The sequence below is a fragment of the Electrophorus electricus genome, chromosome 2 (genome assembly GCF_013358815.1).
Source record: "Electrophorus electricus isolate fEleEle1 chromosome 2, fEleEle1.pri, whole genome shotgun sequence".
In the NCBI taxonomy this organism is placed as follows: Eukaryota; Metazoa; Chordata; class Actinopteri; order Gymnotiformes; family Gymnotidae; genus Electrophorus; species Electrophorus electricus.
In genome coordinates this window covers 10,782,449-10,805,773 of record NC_049536.1, presented here as the reverse complement: position 1 = coordinate 10,805,773, position 23,325 = coordinate 10,782,449, and the positions used below count along the sequence as shown (strand labels likewise).

General features: G+C 43.0%; 1 protein-coding gene across 5 annotated transcripts in view; it reads right to left on the bottom strand.

The window, feature by feature from the left end:
• Nucleotides 1-272: 272 nt before the first annotated feature.
• The window catches only part of syt7a (synaptotagmin VIIa), an 83,289-nt gene continuing 60,236 nt past the window's right edge, over nt 273-23,325 (bottom strand). For 2 of the 5 annotated variants that reach the window (XM_027027267.2, XM_027027271.2), the window contains 8 exons: nt 21,755-22,168; nt 17,112-17,228; nt 4,219-4,330; nt 3,570-3,834; nt 2,918-3,087; nt 2,461-2,575; nt 1,599-1,798; nt 273-1,199 (listed from right to left, as the gene is read on the bottom strand). In XM_027027267.2, the coding sequence (XP_026883068.2) occupies nt 1,095-1,199; nt 1,599-1,798; nt 2,461-2,575; nt 2,918-3,087; nt 3,570-3,834; nt 4,219-4,330; nt 17,112-17,228; nt 21,755-22,168 (1,498 nt within the window). In that variant the 3' untranslated portion in view covers nt 273-1,094. The remainder of the gene's footprint in view (nt 1,200-1,598; nt 1,799-2,460; nt 2,576-2,917; nt 3,088-3,569; nt 3,835-4,218; nt 4,331-17,111; nt 17,229-21,754; nt 22,169-23,325) is intronic. The other 3 variants (XM_027027268.2, XM_027027269.2, XM_027027270.2) reach the window with 3 other exon arrangements.

Below are 23,325 nucleotides of genomic sequence, written 5' to 3'. Positions count from 1 at the left end.
CAGTAAGATAAATAATATTTCTTTTGGAGCTACAACACGTCAACCAAGTCACACGGACAACAAAGTATCCCACAAAAAGATGGGAAATCTCACTACTGTGCTAGAGCAGGAGAGGGTACACAGAGATCAAAAGCAAGAGGGAGGGAGAGTTCACTTTCTTTTAGAGGAACAGAGAGGGAGGAGGGGCAAAGAGGAGCAGAGACAAGAAATCAGAGAATGATGCAATAAAGACGGAAATGGGATGAAACAACAAAGACGTGGATATTGGCTGACAGCATAAAAGAATAGCAATGATGGCTGAAGCTCATCTGAAGGTCCACCATGCCCCTTTGTGGATTAAAGAATATGGCCTGTAGATCTTTCCATTCATAATAAAGGAGCTCCTATGAGCCTCCAGCTGACCTCACCTTAAGTTAATTAAATAGTGATACTCCACCCACAAGGAGCATGAGAGGAAAGGAGAGAGGAGCACAGAAAGTGAGGGAGAAGGAGAGAAGATAGGAAATCAGGGATGTGGAATGGAAGCAGGAACAAGGGATGTCTGACCTCAAGAACAAGGACATCTTTTATATAGGTCAGGGGGTGAGAATGGACAGAGAAAAAGGTACATTAAGAAACATTGGTAACATATTACATTAAAGTTTGCATATTGGCTCTTCTTAAATGGCTTCGTTTAATTCATTTAACTGTATCAATAGGTATACTGACCAGTCAAGAATTGTTATTTGCTTATAGTTACAAAAGGTCAGCTAACTTAACTGAAGGCTTATGTTCACCTCATATGCAGAGCTTAACAAAACATGTTACCAAAATTACAGCACACACCCAAAAAGAGTTGGATGAGGAAAAATAACCAAACAGAAAAAAAGAGGAAGAAAGAGACAGGAACTAGGAAGAGAAAAGGAAAAGACAAGGGCTCATAAAAGATAGAAGCAAAAGGTCAGCGGTAAAAGGTTACAGGAGGGGACGGCTAAAAGTACCCGTGTTTTGCAGCCTGGCAACAATTCAGTCTTGTGCATAAGGAGGGTGCTGGAGCTCAAGGGTGAAAGGCTGAGGTTATGGGGTGGGGGAGGAGCAGGCTGAGGTGGGTGTGACTAGGCTTTGAGGGCGTGCCACTGGGCCACATTGGTGCGGGGCCTGCTCAGCATGTCCTTCCAGTGCTTCACTTCTGCTGGGCCACTCTTCCATGACAGATAAATCTAATACAGGAGTGCACACACACACACACACACACACACACACACACACATACACACACACACACACAAATACGCACCAACACATGCATGCATACACGCACACACACATATACCCATACACCCACACACACACACACACACATTAGAATTTAGCAAAAACTTTGCTTAGATACTAATATTCTTTTTTCTTGCTGATCCTACCTAATTTATTGTCCTTGACTGAACAAATGAATATCAATGAATGACCTACTTTTCGTTTCTATAGCAACAAATATATTCTTGGTCCATGGCTATTTTGCACCATAGGTGTTTAAACTTAAGAAAATCACTGCAATCAATAACTAGGATATTTTGGGGTGAGCATTTGTTTACAGCAAGAATGTGTGTATGTGGGTTCACCTTGCCGATGACATCATTGCGGCTCAGCCGGTCCTTGTCCATGACGGTGATGATTATGGTGGTCTCTCGGAGCACATGTGCGGGAACGTCGAAGGGGAAAGACTCGTTAAAGACAGGGTTCAAACAGCGTTTAATGGTCACCGTCTTCTTCTTCTCTACACGCTTGTCTTTGTGCATGAGCCACACCTTTACATAGGGGTCTGCAGCCAATCAGAGAGGGGAGAGACAGTTATGCAAATGCAAAACAACAACAACAACAAAAACCACTCCAGATGGTTAATGACTACAATCCGTCATTCGGAGGGGCATGGGTTTGTCAGCCCTAACCTTCTACTACAGTAAGGCAACCTGCTCCAATAAATCCATTCTAATGCTAAAGCCCACATCCACGTCCTCTTCTTTTCTGCTGTCCTACTTTGCAATCAGCAATGAGTGAGAGGGGAAGAGCTGTAAAAGCAGGAGTAAAAGCCAGAACATTTTAGCTTGGTGAAAGTGGGACATTGGTCTGTGCTGGAGTCAGAGTGAGTAATCACAGGAGAGGAGAGGAGAAGACCAGTGGGAAACGACTGTGCATAGATCTGTAAATAAGACTAGAGATCACTTTTTAGTTTATGATGAGGTTAGGAGAATGGGGTCGAGATAAAAGACAGATGGAGATCTCAACAGAGCATAAGACATATACATAAAGCAAAATATAGCTTGCACTATAGCACTGAAATAGAAAAAAAAAAAAAAAAAAAAAAAAAAAAAAAAAAAATATATATATATATATATATATATATATATATATATATATATATATATATATATATATATAAAATAAGTGTCTGTCTGTTACTTTTTTGTATATATATCTGCATACCTGAAGTGCCTCCAATGTCCATGGCTTTAAGGTTGCGTCCTTTGATAATATTGACAGTGATGATGTTAGCAGTAGGATTATAACACAGAGAAACAAGCAGGTCTCCTCGACTGCCCTACATGTCAGACACACAAAAATATTAATAACAATTAATAATCAATCACATACACACCAGCATGTCGTCACAATGCCTGTTTCATAGAACTGATGCCACACACCAAAAGAACCTGTACATGCTTTTATTTCACTGTTATTTCACTCTATTTTCCTTAAGTAACATCTACAATATTTAATCACTAGTAAAGCCAAATGCAAAACTAGAACAAAAAATCAGAATAATGGTCATGTATTAGGGAAAGCGCGTGTGGCACACGTACAAGGAAAGCACGTGAGGCACATGTACATGGAAAGCGCGTGAGTTGCGTGTCTAAGGAAAGCACAGTGCTAGGCCACTCACACTGCCGTCACTGCATGGTTTCAGGTCCTTCCACGTGGGCTGGTTCTGGCCCAGCTCCACTTTGTTCAGCGGGATGGACACCTCTCCTATGGGGTCGTTCCTGCTGAAGCGGTCATAGTCCAGCACCTGCATGTAGAGCGTGCGCTCTCTCACCTTCTCGTAAGGGAAGCCTGTCCATGGAGAGGAAGAAAAAACATCAACACGAGCACCGCGGGCACTCTGAGAGCTAGCACATTGCTTGGTCAGTAGGAGTTTCAGCCAAGTAAAATGGACACAGTCACTGAGAGAAGACACTAATGGCAGTTAAACCTAGTGAATGAGCTAGCTCAAACAGATAAGTAGAGATGCAGTCACACACAGTTAAAAGCTGTCCTGTGTGAATATATAACTTTGATAGCAATATTCGGCCTGGTATATCAGGTATACCATCAACAAGTCCAGGATACCTGCAAAGCAATGTACAATTCTTAACGGTGTTCAGGTGACTTCAAATGATGTTTCAAGTTGTATTTAACACGTCCACAGTTGTTTAGCCATCTGTGTGACTTATAAGTATATATGAACATCCACCATGAATGAGTCCGATACTGTTGTCTCTCTGTAATACTATACTGGACTGTGTCTAGAACTCAAACTTTAAGCACAGACGAACCTTCAAACAGGAAGGTCTCATTCCAGTGAGGATTAAGGTTCTTCCTCTTAACTTTGGTCTCTAGTTTGTGCTTTTTGTCAGGCAACAGGTATATTTTTACAAATGGGTCGGAGGTTCCGGAGAAGTCTTTAGCAGGCAGGTCTTGGCCTTTCATGATTTTGACAGTAAGAGTGGAGTCCTGGAAACTGTATCCCACACTGAATTGGATCTTGCCCAGCTTCTCACTGATCGGACCTTCGTGGTCTTCATCCGAACCAGGAGACAACTAATCAGTGGGAATCACAGACACACACACACACATACACTCCTTTGCGTAATCACAGAAGTGCAGTAAACAGTAATTAAGTCAGTTAGGGAGAAGTGCTTTGAGGAAATGTACAATTAAGTTGGATCTAAAGTAGGCCGACTCCACAGTTGTTCTGAATTTGAAGAACAGTAATAGTTTCTGTAACTCTGCTATGAATCAGTTTTTCCAGCAGACAAACAAACGCCCACAGACACACACATCCACACCTCGACTAAGGTGCCCTGCCAGTGTGGTAGATAAGAGGCTCTGGCTGTAGCTGAATAAACCTCAGACATCAGAGGCATGACTCAGCATGAGAATCCCGGAGACTGTCGTGAGACACACACACTCAAAAAGTCTTACCATCACCATGTCGCCAGTGAGAGAGTTAGCGAGGTCAGACACAGAGGAGTGTCCATCAGCGTCTGGGGGATGACCCTTTGGGCTGTTTCCGGGCTTATTGCCTACAGTCCTACTGTAGAGAGAATGACAGAGACAGAGAATGAGTCTCCACAGTGTGGCAATCATCTCTTAGTGCGAGGAGCCCCATTTACCCCACCCGCAGGACTAAGGTTCTCGCTCATGAAACAAACCCAACAGTCCAGATTCTATATCCTGCCTGGCGCAAACACAAATTTCAGAAAATGATATGACCTTTGGTGTTTTTTTCCCTCTGAAAAGCACACACAAATCTGAACATAAGCAAATGATGGAAATCTGAATTGTCAAGATGCTCTGCAAAAATATACAATAATAGAAATAATTACAAATCAGCAAATGAATAAGTAATGTCAGATTTATGCTGTAACAGAGCAAAAACAAATCCACAAATGCAACAAACTTTTTAAAAAAAACACCAAGTTATAGCAAGCACAAGATATAGCAAGCTTTTAGTTACTTTAGTTACTTTTATTTACCACAGACAACCATTAAAAGACAAACATGACTGAATTCTAAAAAAGCAATTAACAATGAGCCAAAATATCTTACCGCAAGCACATATTTCAAAAACCAACCACACACCAGCAAATATATACATTAAAGACTTTACATTTAAATGTGGGCTTTTTGTGGAGCAGTGAATGTACGAAAAAGAAACCTGACAAAATTCACACAGACATTAGTAGACAGAAAACTATGAAAAGATGAGACCTGTCAAACAGTAATATTTTAATCTTTGAATCTTTCCCAGCAAGTAGATCTTCTGACATGATTATAGAGAGGTCTGTTTCTTGGGGGTGGGGAATTGCTGAAGGTAGAAATTACAGTGGTGTCTTAAAGAACTAGTGAACAGAGCCAAATCCTGCAGAAAACTAACCAGCACAAGTGCAGAGAGAAAGAAAGAGAGAGAGAGAGAGAGAGAGAGAGAGAGAGAGAGAGAGAGAGAGAGAGAGAGAGAGAGAGAGAGAGAGAGAGAGAGAGAGAGATCGATCACATTGCACCTTATGAATGAGATGCAAGAAGTTGACTGACTGGTCAAGGAACAGTAAGAGACTATGATAATGAGCCGTTAAACACCGACAGAAACAAAGAGAGAGGTGGACTGATCAAAGAAATAGGACAAGCAGTGAAGACGCTAAGACAAAAACACCACAACAAATAAACAAAACAAAAAACTGTAGTTGACTTAGACAGCAACCGCAAGAAGGAGACAGGATAAGAGAGACACAGTTCTCTATGTCACAGAGGAGAGGCAGCATATTATCAGCATGACTACAGACTGAGGCTACAGAGTCCAACAAAACCATGAGAGAGACACTAACTACATCAGCACTGAGTTACCAGAGGAGAGGAGCAGAGCTGTAATAGAGGGGGAGAGAGTGAGAGAGAACAAGAAAGCAAGAGAGAGCGCAAGAGAAGCCTGGAAACAAGAAACACTTAATCTGGTCAGTCAGATAAAAAAAACAAAGATAGAAAAACAGTGGAAAAAAAAAAAGAACTAGCATACAAGGCTAAGCAGAAAGTATGCTGGAAAAGGAGCAGAAGGAGAGAGAAATAGGATACATCTGAGATTAGTTCAATAAAGAAAAGAGACCAGCAGGAGGCTTTTTTGAGACTAGAGAAGGCTGGAAGGTGAGAAAGAAAGAGAGAGAAAGCAAGAGGGAAATTTAAATGGAAAGAAAGAAGGAAAGAAACAAAGACACCGTAAACAAGTCGAACACGGCAAAGGCATAGAACAGGAGCAGACAGACAGACGAGGGTGGGGCAAAGCAGTCTGGGACGGCATGCGTCTTTAGAATGGTGGGGAGAGGAGGAAAAGGGAGAGAAATAAGAAATCTAGACCTTAGAATTGATCAACTGAACTTGCAGCTATTGTATCTGTCAAGTATTAAAAGCGTGTTAATTTGCATGTTAAACCACACCAGGTAGACCCCAACAGTCTAAAGCGTGGGAGGGCCCAAGTTCCCACTCAGGCCAGTTCAGTTCCACGGGGGTGCTAGGAACACAAGCGGCTTGTTCTGGTATTGACTGGTTTTACAGCCAAAACCTGTGAGCTGTCTGTCTGTCAACATATTTTAGACACCAACATGGAAGTTGAAGGTTGAAAATATTCTCTCAATATTGCTTTTTACTTTTCCTTATTTTGTCTAAATTCACTCACTGAATGAATGGCAGAAGTACTGTTGAAGACATACAGACATAACCAGCAGGTATTAAATACAGAAAGAAAGCAAGCATAGCAAGACAACACACACAGAGACAAACATTTAAACTGAAGAACAAACAGTCTACAGACTGTCAGAAAGGTACAGCACTCAGACAGACAAGGCAGGACCCCCCAGTTGTGAAAAACCTGATTAGAGCATGATTTGTGAGGGAGTGAAGGGTTTGCAATGTGAGGAAGTTAAAAGACAAGATCTCTTTTTCTTTTCAGTCCCTCACACCCTGTGGTTTGCCTTCACTCCTTCCTGCTCACAGAAATGCACCGAGTGCCACACGATGTGCTGGGACTGAAGCTGATCTGAAAGTACAGGCTGCTGTTCTTGATGAAGGGGAAAAGGAACTGCTGAGGCTTTAAGATCAAGCGATGGCACTGTGCTTGGGGCACGGCGCACACCGCTTACACGCAGAGAACTGCTTGGAACTGGAAACCTTCAACTATACTGGCCCATGTTTGCTTGGGAAGTGTAGTTCTGGGCAAAATTTATAAAATGCTTCAAAACAATGGTGAAACTAATGATGAGAACAGATAGATAGATAGATAGATAGATAGATAGATAGATAGATAGATAGATAGATAGATAGATAGATAGATAGATAGATAGATAGATAGATAGATAGATAGATAGACAGATAGATAGATAGATAGATAGATAGATAGATAGATAGATAGATAGATAGATAGATAGATGACATAAAATCATGAACCATGACTGATGGATTCCAAAAGAAAGTCAAACTGTTCTTCTAAATGCAATACTACACTAAGAAGAGGCTCAGTGACCTTATGAAATGTCTCTGCAAAAGTAGCCAACTGTTTCTACAGTTTAGCCCTTAATTACTCACAGAATCAGCCTAATTTCCAGCTGCAGCTGAACTAATGAGCTGGTGGAGCAGGCAGGGACACGACCAACCACCAGCAGGGGGCAGAATTAATCCAAATTCTTCAAAACACTTCCGTTCATCCCATCACTCCCACCGTGAAAGTGGGCTGTTGGCATAGCAACCAGAGGGTGGAGTGTGTGTGAGCGTGTGCGTGAGAGAGTGTGTCTATAGAGAAGGTTTGAGAGCAAAAGGGTGGGGGTGGGGGCAGCAAACAGACAGTTACAGTGCAAACACAGCACACGAGGAAAGGATATATGACAGGTACAGGTGAGAGCCTCGGAACCACACACACATGGATACAGTAACACACATTCAGAGGCAGGCGGGTGGGCCCTTTTGTGGTTCACCGTGACCTGTTATACTATCCTGCTGTTACCTGCCCGGGGGGCTGCGTGTGGCACCCCCTCACCCAAGCACCCGAGGGGAAAGGAAGGAGAACAGCCTCGGCTCCAGGGCTGGAGAGAGACGCGAGAGACACAGCTACCTTTCCCACCCTCCATCCCTCCACCCTTCCCACCCTCCATCCCTAATCCCTCCATCCCCATCCCTCCATCCCACCACCCTTCCCACCCTCCATCCCCATCCCTCTATCCCTCCACCCTTCCCACCCTCCATCCCCATCCCTCTATCCCTCCACCCTTCCCACCCTCCATCCCTAATCCCTCTATCCCTCCACCCTTCCCACCCTCCATCCCTTTATAAGTTCCCTTAATTCCTTCATCACTCCCTTCGTTTGCGCTGTACAGATCCCCATAACAAAGTAGCCTCAATAATACAATGCAATCATACGTACATACACACAAACACACACATAGAAAATCACTTATGTTTTTTTCTTACAGATATATCATATCCCCTCCCATTGAACAGACTCATGCATGCACACACACATACACACACGTACGCAGAGCAAACAAATAAAATAATAAATTGGAAAGCTAGAACTACTATCATTCAGACAAAATCCCAGGACCCAGTTTTAATCACATACATCTTCTGTGTGCAGGGTGTGTCTGAACTAGCAGACCACAGCCAAGAACCATCAGAGGGGAGAGAACACATGAGAGGCTATTACATAACCAGCCCACTCCAGAAAGCCTGTGTGAGAGCTGTATGTGGATGTATTAGTATGACTGAGAGAGTACAACAAGACATGAAAACACATCAAAAGCTACACATTATGTCCTTCTCTTTCACTCCAGAATTTTGCAGTGTCTCTTTAAAAACATTATTAAAACAATTAAAAGAGATCGGTGAAGAATAGATATAAGATGTGTTGGAGGAAAGTGGAAACCTGAGCCCCAGAGAGGAAGAGAGTAAAAGAGACAGATAAAGAGAGAGAGACAGTCAAAAAGAGGCCAAGTGTCCTATAAAATTAAATAGCCCTTTTCTTCAAAGGCACCAGCAGAACACCTGTTTAAATGGCCAGTGAACCACAGCCAGCCATTCTGGACCTTTGTGTGTGCGTGTGTGTGTGCACATGCACGTACATGTTTGTGGGTGCAAGTATGTTTCTGTGTGTATGGATGTATGTCTGTGTGTGTGTGTGTGTGTGTGTGTGTGTGTGTGTGTGTATGTGGGTTGTGTGTGCATGTGTGTGTTTGCATGGGTGGGTGTGTGTGTGCATGTGTGTGTGTGTGTGTGTGTGTGTGTGTGTGTGTGTGTGTGTGTGTGTGTGTGTGTGTGTACGCTCGAGGGTTTATTTGTGAAAAAACAGTGAGGGTGTCCTTAGTTCCAAATTAAGAACTGCGACAAATACCCACTTGTGGATATCCTAGCATGACTAGGAGAGAAGGACTGAAGGAGCCAAGCTCAGTTAAACCCAAGCGGGAGAGGAAGAGTGAGAGAACGTCATCAACAAGTTGCTTCACACAATTGACACTAGAGTGTTCTACCTAAAGACCAATCAAATCAAAACAATTAGAATCAACCACATTATATCAAAAATATATCTCACATATAGAACACAAACTCAAATGCAACAAAATACAGTGCTGTCTAGCCCTAAAAACAGAACACTGTGGCAGTCCACTGTAATAAAGTGCAATCTGGCCTTAAAAACATGCAGTTATTCTTTCAAATTTTGTTGATTCTGCTGATATTTAAGTATTCAATTTGATAAAGTACAAGACCCATTAAGAACAGTGTTTCTATACTAGACTCTGTGAGTGTCATTTAAAATATGATGGAAACCACTCACTACTTCAGTCATACCACTGATTTAATACTGACATCTGACATTGCTATAGAAAACGTAGTTAGCAGCCCCAGGGCTGTGGCTATTGTCAATCATTAACTTATCTCGTACAAACTGCAGCTTCACCATAATATATTTCCTTTAACTCTTTACTGCACCAAGCTTTCTACCACACCACCCACAGCAAGTGGCTTTATTGAAAATCTCCCAGATTTATCAACCTTCAGATCCCACAGAACTGGATCAAGTGACTGTAACACTTAAAGTCTACTTTGTACCACTCAAAAAGACAAGATCTGGAGAAAAAAAACATGCCTCATGGTATAATTCCCATACGAAACATTTTGAAAGATGGAACATAGGTGCCAACTAAACTAAACTAAAGCTACATTTCTTCACAACTGCACTGAAGGTTTGCCAAATATAGCAGGGATGTTACTGCAACTCAGCATTTCTTTATGTTCTGACAAACAACAAAAATATTTCAAGATTTTTATTCAGAGCAGATTCTAAACCAACATGGAACAGCTACAGAAGTGTAGTGTCCTGGTCCCATCACCCCACCCCATGTGCGTTTTGGTTTGGTTTGGTTCCTGGTTACACCCTTTACTGTCTACAGGTGTTCCTTGTTGATATATAATTGCCTTGTGTATTTAAAGCCGGTTGTCAATTATTGTGCCTGGTGTTTGTGTCTTGCAGTCTAAGTGGTTTGCCCTGCTTCCTGTTTTGGCATTCAGTCTTAGCCTGTTTTGTTTGTCTTTGGTTTGGGTCACGTATTCCAGTTTTGTTTCCTAGTCTGCCTGTTCTGGATTTTTGAACTCAGACCATAATAAGACCACCGATTGTGAATTTCGCTCATCTCCAGACTTGTGTTCTGCCTCTCCTTTACCATTACACATCAATTCCAATAGTCCACAGCATCTTAGCATACAGACTCTGGATCCAACCTCAGCTAATCCGACACCCATCATAACAAAGGCACATATTCAAATCAATACAAGGAGCTACATCAGCAGGGCAGCTGGAATTTCTTACAACAATCCAGCAGACTGAATTTTTCTTACGGAATGCTCCCCTTCCCACTGGTCACGTGGTATGGCCTGCTGTGTGCCACGTGAGAGTTCATCGGCATTTGTAACCACGTCCATGTTTGCACACACATGCACATGGTTTATTGTGTAATGTCTGTATGTATTTAAACTGCTGTGGTAGTATGCATCATTGTTGGTTTTTGTTCCTGAGTCTGTCCTTGATTATGTTCTAGTTAGTGATGCACCTTATGTTCGTAAGCTATGTAAGAAGTTGTCTGTGTTCACTTTACCTGTTTCATGTGATTGCCAATGTGTTAGCTATTCGTGTGTGTTTAATAAACGTCTGTCTATGTCAAGGGAGACTGTGTGTCATACTCCTCACCCTGCGGCACTCGGGGTGTTACAATCTTGCTGATTTTAAAATGGGTGTGTACTATTTTGGATGCAAATGTATTTATTTAAGGAGATACAATTGGTAATCATACTGTTAACATTACTAATTGTTTCTCTAAGCATTAGATATATACCTAAAATGTTTAAATATGCAGTTGTAAAACCTATGATAAAAAAACTAAGTTCTCTAATTATAGGTTAGTCTCAGCCTCCCCGTTATCTCTAAGAGCTTAGAAATTGTTGTAGCTCAGCAACCAAGCTCACATTTGCATAGGACAAAAACACATTAAATATTTCAGACAGGCTTTAGACTGAGAATAGTACCCAGACAGTGCTAGTTAAATGTAGTAAGTGATCCATTACTGCCCTCCTACCAGAACCACATCTCTTATTGTGCTATTTTGACACATTTCACTTAAGCTTCAAAATGCTATTTGACACATTTCATTTCAATACAGTAAGTTAGGGGAATGTCCAGTTCCTGGTTCAGATCTGACTGACTACTATCAATTTGAAAATGTAAATGGTGAGCTTTCTGTGCATACAAACTAATTTGGTGGCCCACAAGGCTGTGTCTTGGTCTACAGTATTGATTTTCATGGCTTTTTAGTTGCATCTAGTGTAGCTGTGAAAAACCTTGGTGTCAGTATTGACTAATATCTAACTGAATGCAAGATAGTGTTACCAGAACTTCTTGCATCTAAGAAACTGCATGTGATGCAAAGACACAAGTGCTTTTAACACCTGAAGGTTGGATTACTGTAGTGCTTTATCACCTGAAGGTTGGATTACTGTAGTGCTTTATCACCTGAAGGTTGGATTACTGTAGTGTTTTATCACCTGAAGGTTGGATTACTGTAGTGCTTTATCACCTGAAGGTTGGATTACTGTAGTGCTTTATCACCTGAAGGTTGGATTACTGTAGTGCTTTATCACCTGAAGGTTGGATTACTGTAGTGCTTTATCACCTGAAAGTTGGATTACTGTAGTGCTTTATCACCTGAAGGTTGGATTACTGTAGTGCTTTTACCACCTGTAAGTGGGACTACTTTAGCGCTGTGCTGCAGGTAAGTCTGTACTAGAGCTCAGAGGTTTTAACTCCATTTTATTTGTACCTTGTTGGCTGCTAGTTAAATTCTGTAGTGACTGCAAAATACTACTGTGAATTTATAAAGCTCTAAATTGTCTTTCCCCAAAATAGCTGAGCAATCTCACTATCTTCAGTCACAAAGTGCAATGTCTTTATTAGTCTAAAGAATAGTGAAAACTACAGCAAGGATTAAAGTTTGTTCTTACAAAACTCCCCAGGTGTAAAATAACTCTCATATAACTGTTAAGCACGAACACAATCAAGCTCTTTAAGTCCAGGCTGAGATTCCACTCGTTCAGTCAATCCTTCAGTTAACAGCCGCAGATCTGAGGAATCACAGACATAGAGAGTGATGGCAAACTGAGACGCCGGAGACGTAGCACTCTAACACAGTCACTCAGGTTTATTGATTGTGGTGTGATATGCTGATGTCTTAGACCTCTTCATGCCTGTCACCTTCTGAGTTCCCCTTTTAGTTAAGCTGCAATAGAGTCCCTGCCTGTCCTGTGATCACTATATGTAGACCTTGTGTTAATTACTGTACACTGTAAGCATACCTCACAGTCTGTTAAGTTTCTTTGTTCAGATGTATGCATGTTCTTGCAGGCTGATGTAATGCTGGTGCAAGTGTTACCCCTGCTGTGGACCTTTCTGCCCACCTGACCTGCCTGGAAGGATTCCAGTGCATGATCCTGATGTTCCACACATGCTGTGGCTCCTCCAGCATTCTGGGCATGCATGACCATGGTCCAGTTCATGATCCTGACATGCTGACTTTGCCATGGTGCCTTCTGCACTCTGCACCCACTCTGAGTCTGCACCTTGAAACCCGTGATGCATGTGATTTTAAAACCCTGTTGCAATAAATTACATTATATGGATTATCCAGAGATTATCCCTCTTGAACTTCTTATGTAAGAACTCTTGCCATGTTTTTAGTGTTAAAATCTGATAAACCTATACAAATATAACTGAACTAAACTAAATGAAACATAGTCCTTTGGCAGGGCAACTCTTATCTGATTACATATGATATTCATTGATTTACTCACTGAAATGTTTTAATATACTACCAAAAGGTAAACTAAAATAGTCATACCCTTTTCTTTTACTGTTCCACTCAACATTAAAAACAAAACATTAAACAAACAAAAAAATTCTCAAGAAGATCCAGTATATCAGACCTGCTCATTGAATGGAGGGGGGGGGTGTCATGGCATTCAGCACCATGGACAGCTCATATCACACTAACAGCTAATGTGTTGTTTGAAAATCACACTGAAAGCTGCAGTTAGTATGTTGACAGAATGGGGACAAAAGAATGGAAACAGCAAACATAATCCAACAGAGAGGCACTATTAGGTAAGGGCTGCAGCTAGCCTTGAAGACGCTGCCTGATATAGCTTATTATAGGCCTGTTTGTCTAAGCTCTGTTCCAGCTTTCACTTATTGGTTGCTCACCCTACTATTTCTGTCACTGACACGGCTCTGCCTACACCACTGGACAAGAGTGCTGGAGCCCTAATTTTAGCATATCAGTCACAAATTTATTTTAAAATTAAGATTTAGGCCCTTCAAGTGTGAAGTCCTTTTTATTTAGTGTTTTTGATATTTGGTTTGCCAGTGCCTACAGCAGGTTCACTGGGACAGGATACCAGTACTCATACCTAGGCTACACAAGGTCAGGATTCTGTTCTTTATGTACTAGTCAAGTATTCAAATTTCTATTTCTATCAAATGCACCTGAAGCAAACCTTTGTCTATATTGATTTGTTTTTGTGTGTTTTTGTGTTTTTCTTGTTTAAACACTCAGCACTTGCCACTGGGTTTAGAATCTCATTCGTTCTCTTATAAGAATACACCTATCATATTAGTTTCAATGTAGTTACTAAATAATAAGATGGGAGTTGACTAAAGTTCATGATACATAATGTATGGGGTTTATGCAATCAATTAAATGAGCAGGCATTGGTAGGCAAATGTATGCACAGAACATTCAAGCCATTATCCATTACATCATATAATATTGCACACACACACACACACACACACACACACACACACACACACACACACACACACACACACACACAGAGAGAGAGTGATTAAATCTACATACATTTAAAATTCTAGTTCTGCTTTTGCATGATGTGAGTTTAAGGCCTCTACAGGTAACTCTGTACTTTATGAATAAACACATATTCACATAGAAGCTTGAATACTATGAATACTCATCCACATATAACCATACGTCCTGCCTAACACATATACAAGCTGCTTAGGTGTGTGTGTGTGTGTGTGCGTGTGTGTGCGCACGCGTGTGTGTGTGTGTTTGAAATACACACACACACACACACACACAGGGCTGAAGCAGGTTTTAGAAAGGCTGGAGTAGGGATAATGTCTTTGATTATACACACGAATAGTGGTAAGTCCTCTCTAAGTGAAACTCTGTCACTCATAGACACACAAAGACACAAACGGGCTGGAAATGGCTTGCTGCGTGTGTCTGCCTGCAGCCATTTACTCTAAATGCCATGATCACAGTGGGAGCTTCAGCCCAAATCCACTGCAGAATACAGCAAGCGCTCTGGTCAAGGCAAATGGTCAATCAATGATCTCTCTCTCTCTCTCTCTCTCTCTCTCTCTCTCTCTCTCTCTCTCAATGATCTCTGTCTCCAACACAGGCCCTTCTTTATTAGAGAATTAAACTTTAAACACACTTAAAAACAAAACTGTGTTGTTTCAAAGCTGTGTATAAGACTATGTATGCATGAAATTGGAAGTGTATGCAACACATTACATTTTCTGATTCTGTCTTTTAGATGATAAAATTGCCTCACATTACACACCCTATTTCACACCATGTTAGCATATCTGTGATATTATCATAACACAGGAGAGCCAGTAGGTTTATTGGGTGTTTTGGGTGATGGTATTATGGGAGTAACTTCAGTTACCAGGCCAGTGCCATATGGGAAAACGTAGCCTTGAAAATGAAAGCGTATCTCTATCTTACCTATATAAGGTTGTTCTTCAATTTCAGCCAATACAGTTTCCAGATGGCGCGTCTAAAAGAACACGTGTTTAGAGTGTAAGAGGGTAGGAATCTTGTATGTTTTGTCTATAGGGATTTGTTTGAACCAAAAATTTCTCATATGTGAGCCAAATTAGCTGCAACACACAAGCTGCTAGACACTTTTCCTTGGTATGTGCATTTTATATTAACCATGATTGTATGTCATCTTAAGTGCTTTGGCGTGGACATCTGTGGTCTGACTTTCCTCACTCAGGTCTGATTTTGCTCTTCAGAGGCCTGCACATGATCCCTGGATTCTATACACTAATGCTGGTCCCCTAACACACCCACACTCAGCAGTCAACCAAACACTGGAAATCACAAACGCAAAGCCTCCCAGCTGTTGTTTCTGAGTTCATGCAGAGGGCCACATACAAAATGAAACACAGAGAGACAGAGAGACCAATGATCCTTTGGTGAGAGACTATTAGTCATAAGCACTCCAAATAATAACGCCTAATTTATGACACAGAAACCCAGTCATTATTAAAATGACTCTGAAAAACTATTTAGCATTGAGAGTAATCTGCAGAGAGCTGTCAATCCATTGTATACTTGTGAGAAATGAGGGCTCAGAGCATGTGTGTGTGTATGTGTGTTGTCTAGGCTACAAAAGAAGGCTTTATTTATAGACAAATGTTTACGTAACAAGTGGCATGTTCCAGAATAATGAGGGTCCTCGCCGAGTCCTGTGCGCACACACACACACGTGCACACATGGAGCACAGGGAGGAAAAGCTCTCGGCAGAGAGGACCAAGGAGCAGTAACTGAGAGAATGGGAAGGACAGAGAGAGAACAGGAGGGACCGGGCCAGGCAGCTCAACGAAGCCAAGGAGGTAAAAAAAAAAAACATGAAAGGAAAAATTAAGCAAGGCACAAAGAAAAAAACTTAGCCAGGGTGGAGAAATATGCAAAAGCAAAGAAAAGGCCTCAGCCAGGTTGTGAGGGAAGCAGCATGGCTGGAGGAGCATCACAGGCTGAGCTGTGGGCTAACATCAGGCGAGCATCCTCGCGAGAATGATTCATGTGCTGGCTGGCTGGAAACCAAACAGTCACCAACAGGCTGAAAATGAGAACGTCCCTATTTTCACTGCTTTGCTAATTTAAATGGTTTCCGCCTGTTCACTCACGCACATGGTAAACAGAAAGAGATTGAGAGAGAGAGAGAAAGAGAGAGAGAGAGTATGGAATAAGTTAGTACTGTCACTTATCAGCCCTGTAATGTAAGACCTTTAAAAGACCAGCTTACCATAATAATCAAAAATCAACTAACTATTATTAAAGAAAATTCAGATTCTAGTGGCCACTGGAATTTGTCGTGTTCGTTAATGTAGTACTAATTATGTTTGTGTATATTGGAACAAACAGTATGGCCAAATTATATGGTAAAGGGCAATCAAGTAGGAAGAAGAACAAAAGAACAAACAAGCACAAATAACATTCACACAAATGCAGTTTAACTTAAACTGAGGCCAGCAGTGACAGTGCAGGAACAAGTTCAGTTCGGCCTTAGTCCTACTTATAACACCTATAAAGATGTAGAAACCACTGGTGTCATAAGGAAGAGCGTGGGTTGGGGTATGTAAAAGCCTCTCTGTTGTTGATGGTGTTATCTCTCCCGCCATTAAATATTCATGTAATTATGTCAGTCCAAAACAAGCTACAGTTAATATATTTAATGTTATTTAGCATTCAGTTTCACACACCTACACACCTTGTCCTCGAATTCACACACAACGTATACCTTCTTAATATAATAGTGACTTCAAAGCACCTGTCATGCACATGTATACATGCACGCATATATATGGACACACATTCACTCACACACACACACACACACACACACACACACACACACACACACAAAACAAATACACATACGCACCTACATGCACAAAGAACACACAAGCCAGTACCTCATGTCAGGAAGGGTTTCTTGACTGGGTGGTACCTCCTGTAGGTCAGGTAGATTGGCAAAGTCATCCTGTTCAGCTAATCCAATTGCCAGAGAGAGAACGACCATCTTCCCCTCTCTTCACCACAAGAAAACAAAAAGAAAGAGAGAGAGAGAGAGAGAGAGAGAGAGAGAGAGAGAGAGAGAGAGAGAGAGAGAGAGAGAGAGAGAGAGAGAAAGAGGGCCAGACAAACAGAGAGAGAAAAAAGAAGGGAGACAGCAAGAGACAGAAGGAGGGATTTTGAGAGAAACATGAAGAAAGAAGAATAAGAGAAGATGACAGAGTAGACATTACGGACAGAAAAACAGTGGAGAAAGCTGGCAAACAGTGCTGTCATTCTCCCCATAGAGTTATACAACCGTAAGCACCAAGATAACTAAACTCTTTACAAAACACATACACACACACACACACACAGGTCCTGGGTACCTCTAGGAATCACCTGTCCCCCACTTTATCCCTCTTTTCATCCCTTTAATACGATCTCCAGCCCTCTGTCTCTTCCATCATCCCTCTATCCCTGCAGATTGCAGATTTAATTGCGCCTCATTAGAAAGATCTGGACTAATTGTTTCTATTTAAGAGTCAGACTGAAACAGAGGTGCCTAGGGTGTGCCACTTCTTTCTGGGTCACTGGTTCTCCTCCTTCTCTTCTCGTTTTGTTTTATTTCTCATCCTTTCTTTCAGTGCCCATTATTTCATTCAGTCTTTATCTACCTCATCTCTGCCCTCACCATCTTGAAAATCACTCCAGCCTCACAATCTAAACAATCGTTCCACATATTTTCTTCCTTCTCTTCCATTATCTCCCTCTCTCCCTCTCTCTCTCACCCCCCAGTCTCTCTCTCCCTCTCTCTCTCTCCCTTCTTATCTCTTTCTTCCTCTTTTCTGTCTAATCTTAAGCCTACTCCTCCCTTTCTAAGATCCAAACCCTGATCTCAACCCTCCATATGGCACTTAGCCCTCCTTTCCCCCTCCTTCTCTCTCTCTCTCTCTCTCTCTCTCTCTCTGAAAATCCATCTGTCTGCTCTGTCTTTCCTCTCATGGGCATTCCCGCATCTTAACAATAGCTGCCTATTTTTACCTTTCATAAAATATTGCCTTTGAAAAAGTCGCTTACTAAAAAGACACACACACACCCACATGCACACACAAACACACACACACGCACACGCACACACACACACACACACACACACACAGAAAGTAAAGACAGAACAGCTTTGGGAGTTTTGCAGTCTGAAAGTGCAGATAGACAGGGTGTTGTAATGGGCTGTTAATAACGCCAACACTTAACACTGATTACAGACCAAGAACCCTCAATAATCCTTGTTTGTCCCCTTCTCTTTCGTCTGTTTCTTTCTGTCTCTCTCTGTCTCTCCAGGCTGTGAATGTGAGTCTCCTCCCTGTTTGGACAGCTTTGCCTGGCTATGAAGGGGAAGCAGTCTAAAATGAAATGAGCTGCATCCAGACAACAGCCCACATCTGAAGTCCCACCTACACATAATGCACACGATCAATCTTCTGAACAAGCATAATTGTTGTTAGACACTTGCATTGTCTGTGGCATAATTTAAGTTTTTCTCTCACCAATTGTTCTATTAATAGCATAATTACCAATTAGGCATGCCACTGTTCTGTAAAATGTTCTCTACACATATTACAATCTACTTTATGACCATCCTGTCCCAGACCGTGTAAATGTGCATACATTTTATAAATGTTGTGATCAGATTTTAAGCTTGCGCCTAGAAACATGAACAGGCGTAAAATAAATGTTTTTTTTAATGTTTCTCTCTCTTTCTCTCTCTCCCCTGCAGTAACAGTCTATCGTGGAAGTAATGATGCTGTGGACAGAAGATCAATGCTTCAGAGTTAACACGAATCTACAGCCACAAGCTGAAGCTTTGCATCGGCCCTGTCACCATCAGTGAGAAACACACACACAAAACGGGGTCACGCACACTTATGCACACATTCAGATATGAAGACTCTGCATGCGCATGCACATACACAGATACATGCAATGCCAGAAATGTGCAACCAGACAACACACCCAACACAGAAAAAGAGAGAAAGAGAGAGAGAGAGAGAGAGAGAGAGAGAGAGAGAGAGAGAGAGAGAGAAACCTGCTCTAATGGAGAAAATGAAGGATACTGACCAAGGGAAAGAATGAAAAACGAGCACATTATAAAAATGGTAAAATCCCTGCTTTGATATACTACAGCCTAAAATAAATTGTAATTACTGCAGCAGACTGTTTTTGGAAGAGAAATCAGAGAAAGGGTCCTGTCTCCCTTGGCCTGCTGCGCAGAACCATACTGCGTGGCAGAAACCACCCTCCGCCTCTGAAGGGCACTGGTTTAAACTGAACTGTGTTACAAACATTAGGTTGCCTTAAATGGCATTTCATTTCTTTCTTATTCACTATATATTCCAGTAGCAACTGAAAGGCATGCAGTGCAAAAAAAATCTTCTCACATGTACTAGTATGACCTAGTACAACCTCTGCCTGCTCTCGGCCCCTCTGCCACATCAGTTAAGTGAGAGCAGCCCTGTCTGAGGAGCTGATGGAAGATGCCACATGAAATTACACGCCAACACACCGCACAACATTACACGCCTGTGCACGGCTCTGTGCCACAGATCTGATGTGTCCCTGGTCTTTTCTTTTTAATGAAAATTATATTGTTCAAATCAGAATGGCACTGGGTCTTCCGTAGAGTACACAACCCAATCTAATAAAGCAGGACTAACCTAACAGTACACAACCCAGTCTAATAAAGCGCTGCTTACCTAAGAATGCGTGTGAGCACGCCTTCATTTATCTTAGCGTGGTTCTGTTTAAATACTCAATGCAAATTTCAGCTCTATTCCTGCTTAGTCCCATGTTCAAGAGCAAACATCCATAACAAATCAAACTGCACACCATAAAATGACCATATGTTATGAGAGCTGAACATAAACTGAGGGCTAGAAATTTTACTGCTCAGAATTAAATGGATGAAATGCATTTGTTTAAATGATGTATGTGTGAAATACAGAATGAGAGAGAGAGAGAGAAAGAGAGTGAGAAAGAGGGTAAGAGAGAGAATGATAGTATATGTATGTTTTGATTAGATGACTATGTCAAGTGACACAGGTTTATTAACGGCAGCGTATTGTTTAGACATTATCATCTTTGCAATCAGATTAAATTCACTCTAGTGTACTGACGGGGAGAATTCCACCCAGATGCAGCAGAGCAGCTTGGTGATATTGATCCATTACTATTGGCTTCGTCTCCATATTCTTGTGTTCTTAGGCTATGGGCCACTCGTAATCCATCATGTCTGTTCCCTGGGCAAAATCCCACGTTTTGCACACTTAAAAGCAGATGAGCCCATTAAGAAATTAAAATGACAAAAGGGAGGAGAAAATATCTTTTAAAAGAAAGTCACAGATGAAAACTAGAAAGAAAGAAGCTAGAAAGAAGAAAGCTAAAAAGACTGGCACAGGTGCAAAGCTTTCCTGACGTAGCAAAGGAAATAACGCAAAAGACGGATAAAACAGATTGCACCCAGCACATGTACACGTGCACACCATAATAATAATACAGTTTCTCCATGCTGTCCTGTTGTGTTTAAAGCTACAGAACTGCGCAGTGTGAAGGCCGATATTCCAGCCTCACGAAAGCCATAAGAAAGCTGCATCTCGAGACGAAGAGTCTACAGATGAGCAGAAAGACTGGGAGCATGAAGGATGGGAGCAATATTCCCAGAGCCGGAGGAGGTTCGACAGTAGAATGAAAATGAAGGGTACTCGTGACAGAGGCGTGCTCCACTCTGAGCGTGCAACAGGTGGAGGGGGTGATGAGGCAGGGCGAAAGTACAACACATGAAAGGTCATAAAGGAAAGGTCTGAGAGTAGGAGTGGGAGTCAGGTTTGCGCTTTTGGTTCTTAAGGAATGCAGATGATTTGGGTGGAGAGAGGTGGTGCTAGGAGTGGACTCTTACTCTGAGATACCCAGAACTTTTAGACGCAGGAGGGCTCGATATGAGATCTAGAGGGTCACCATGGTGACTGGCATCATAGAGTATGGTACTTTAGCCAGGGGGATTCGACTCTGGACATCACATCTTATTCCTGGTCCTGAATTCTGAATTTTTAATTGGACAGTATTTTTAATTGCAATACTTTGTCATCACTCAACTGACTCCTAGATAAAGTGGAAAATGTGGACTTCAAGGGCAGTGATTTAAATGTTCTTTGAAATAAAATGAACCACTGACCTTTCAGGCAAGCTTTCCACTCGTTGGTTCTTGAGTTGTGTACAACTTAAACTTAAATGCAGGCACACCGGACCAGTTGAATGTTCTCAATAATCTCTATATATAAATGTCCACTTGAATAAATCTTGTTTAAAGCCTTTTATTTAGAGACTAAATAAGAATATATTATTTGTGCTTGGATTTTATTTTATAAAAAAAGTTTTCACCACCGCTTTCTAAAAAAATACAGAGACAGGTGACCAAAGGATGAACATGCCATAGACATAGCAACCAGTCGGAGCAAACAGTTACCAGTACGTGCATAATAGGGAACCCAAACAGGAAGTGACTCACAGGAAAGATTTGACATCCAGGCCACGGTTCTTGATCTGGCTCATCACGTACTCCCAGCTGCCCGGAGTCCCTCGCAAGGCCCGGTTCCCTGTGCCTCCCGACCTATAGCGTGAGGCTCCGCCCCCCGCGGTGCTGCTTCTAGAGGCCCGCGTTCCTGTTCCGCTACGATAAGACCTGGTTGCTGCTCCGCCCCCTCCCTCTGGGAGTTCCCCTCCACCCCCTCCACCAGCAGTGGTGGTTTGGGGGTTGAGCTGGCCCAGGCTCTGGGAGTTGCTGGACTGACTTTCCAGGCCCGAGGACAGTGGGTGGATGAGGGGCTGCTGGAGGCTCTGGTGCCGCAGGAGGGTGCGCGGGCGAGGTGTCGCCCCCGGTGTTGGGGTGTGCTCCAGAGAGGAGAGGGCGGGGTCTGTGAAACTGTGTGGGCAGAGCAGGAGGGAGGGTAGTGATCGAGAGGATGAGGGTGGGCGGGAGTGACACAGGGAAGGGCGGGACAGGAACAGCAGAGAAGGCGGGATGAGCAAGAAGGGGCGGGAAGGAGGGGAGGAGGGAGTGGAGTCATGAAGGGGGCGGTCAGGCGAAAGGGAGGAGCGATGAGCGGGGCAGGACGGCAACGAGGATGGGCATGAGTGGACAGAAGAGGACAGGTTGAAAGGGAAATGACCCGCATGCGGGTGAAGCAGAGAGTCGGTGGAGGAGAGGAGTGGGGAGAAGGCCGAAAGGTTGAAGGAAGAGGGGTAGGCGGAAGGATGGGGGCAAAACGGAAAAGCGAGAGACGAGAGGGAGGACCAAGACACGTACGAGAAGTCATCGGGGTGCGGGGAGTTGGATGGCAGGAGAGGAGAGGAATGGGGAGGGGAGGGAGAGCGAGGGGAGGAAGGAGAGAGGAGGAGGAGTAGACAGAAAGAGAGGAGCGTCAGGCCAAGGCAGTAGCCGGAGTAGCACAGGTAGCAGAGGAGGTTACAGCCACCCTGGTCAGCATGGACCCACAGGTGCGCGTACGCGTGTGTGTGTCCGTTCCCAGGCCGAGCCGGACCGCCCTGTGCCGACAGCGAGCGGTGGGAGTGAGCGTGCGCGTGGGTGTGTGCGTGCGCGTGAGCCGCCGAGGTGTGAGCAGGCTGCTTTCGGCCTGCCGCGGCCCGAGGTTGAGCGGAGCGCGGGGTGTGCCTCGTCTGGCCCGAGCGCATGTGGCGCGGGGTGTGTGGCGCCAGACGGCCAACGCTGGTCCTACCCGGCGACGCCTTTTTGGTGTGCTGAGAGATGACCATCTCGCCTCTGTATTTTTTCCCTCAGCCTCTTCTTACCAATTCCAAACGCATCTCTGTCTCTTTCCCTGCGCTCTTCTTTTTCTGGGTCTTATATAGCACCCCAGCCCCTTCGCTCCTCCGCCCTAACCAACCTGCCTCCTTCCCACTCTCCGGCGAAATGCGACTCCGCCCTGTCTCGCTAACTACACCCTTCCTCTGCTGTCATTAGCCTTGTTTCATTGCGTCTTAAAAACTGTGTCAGAAGCTACTGACAACTTCAAACTCCAGCTGAGCATGCATCGGTTGGAACACTGCCTGTTCGCGTTG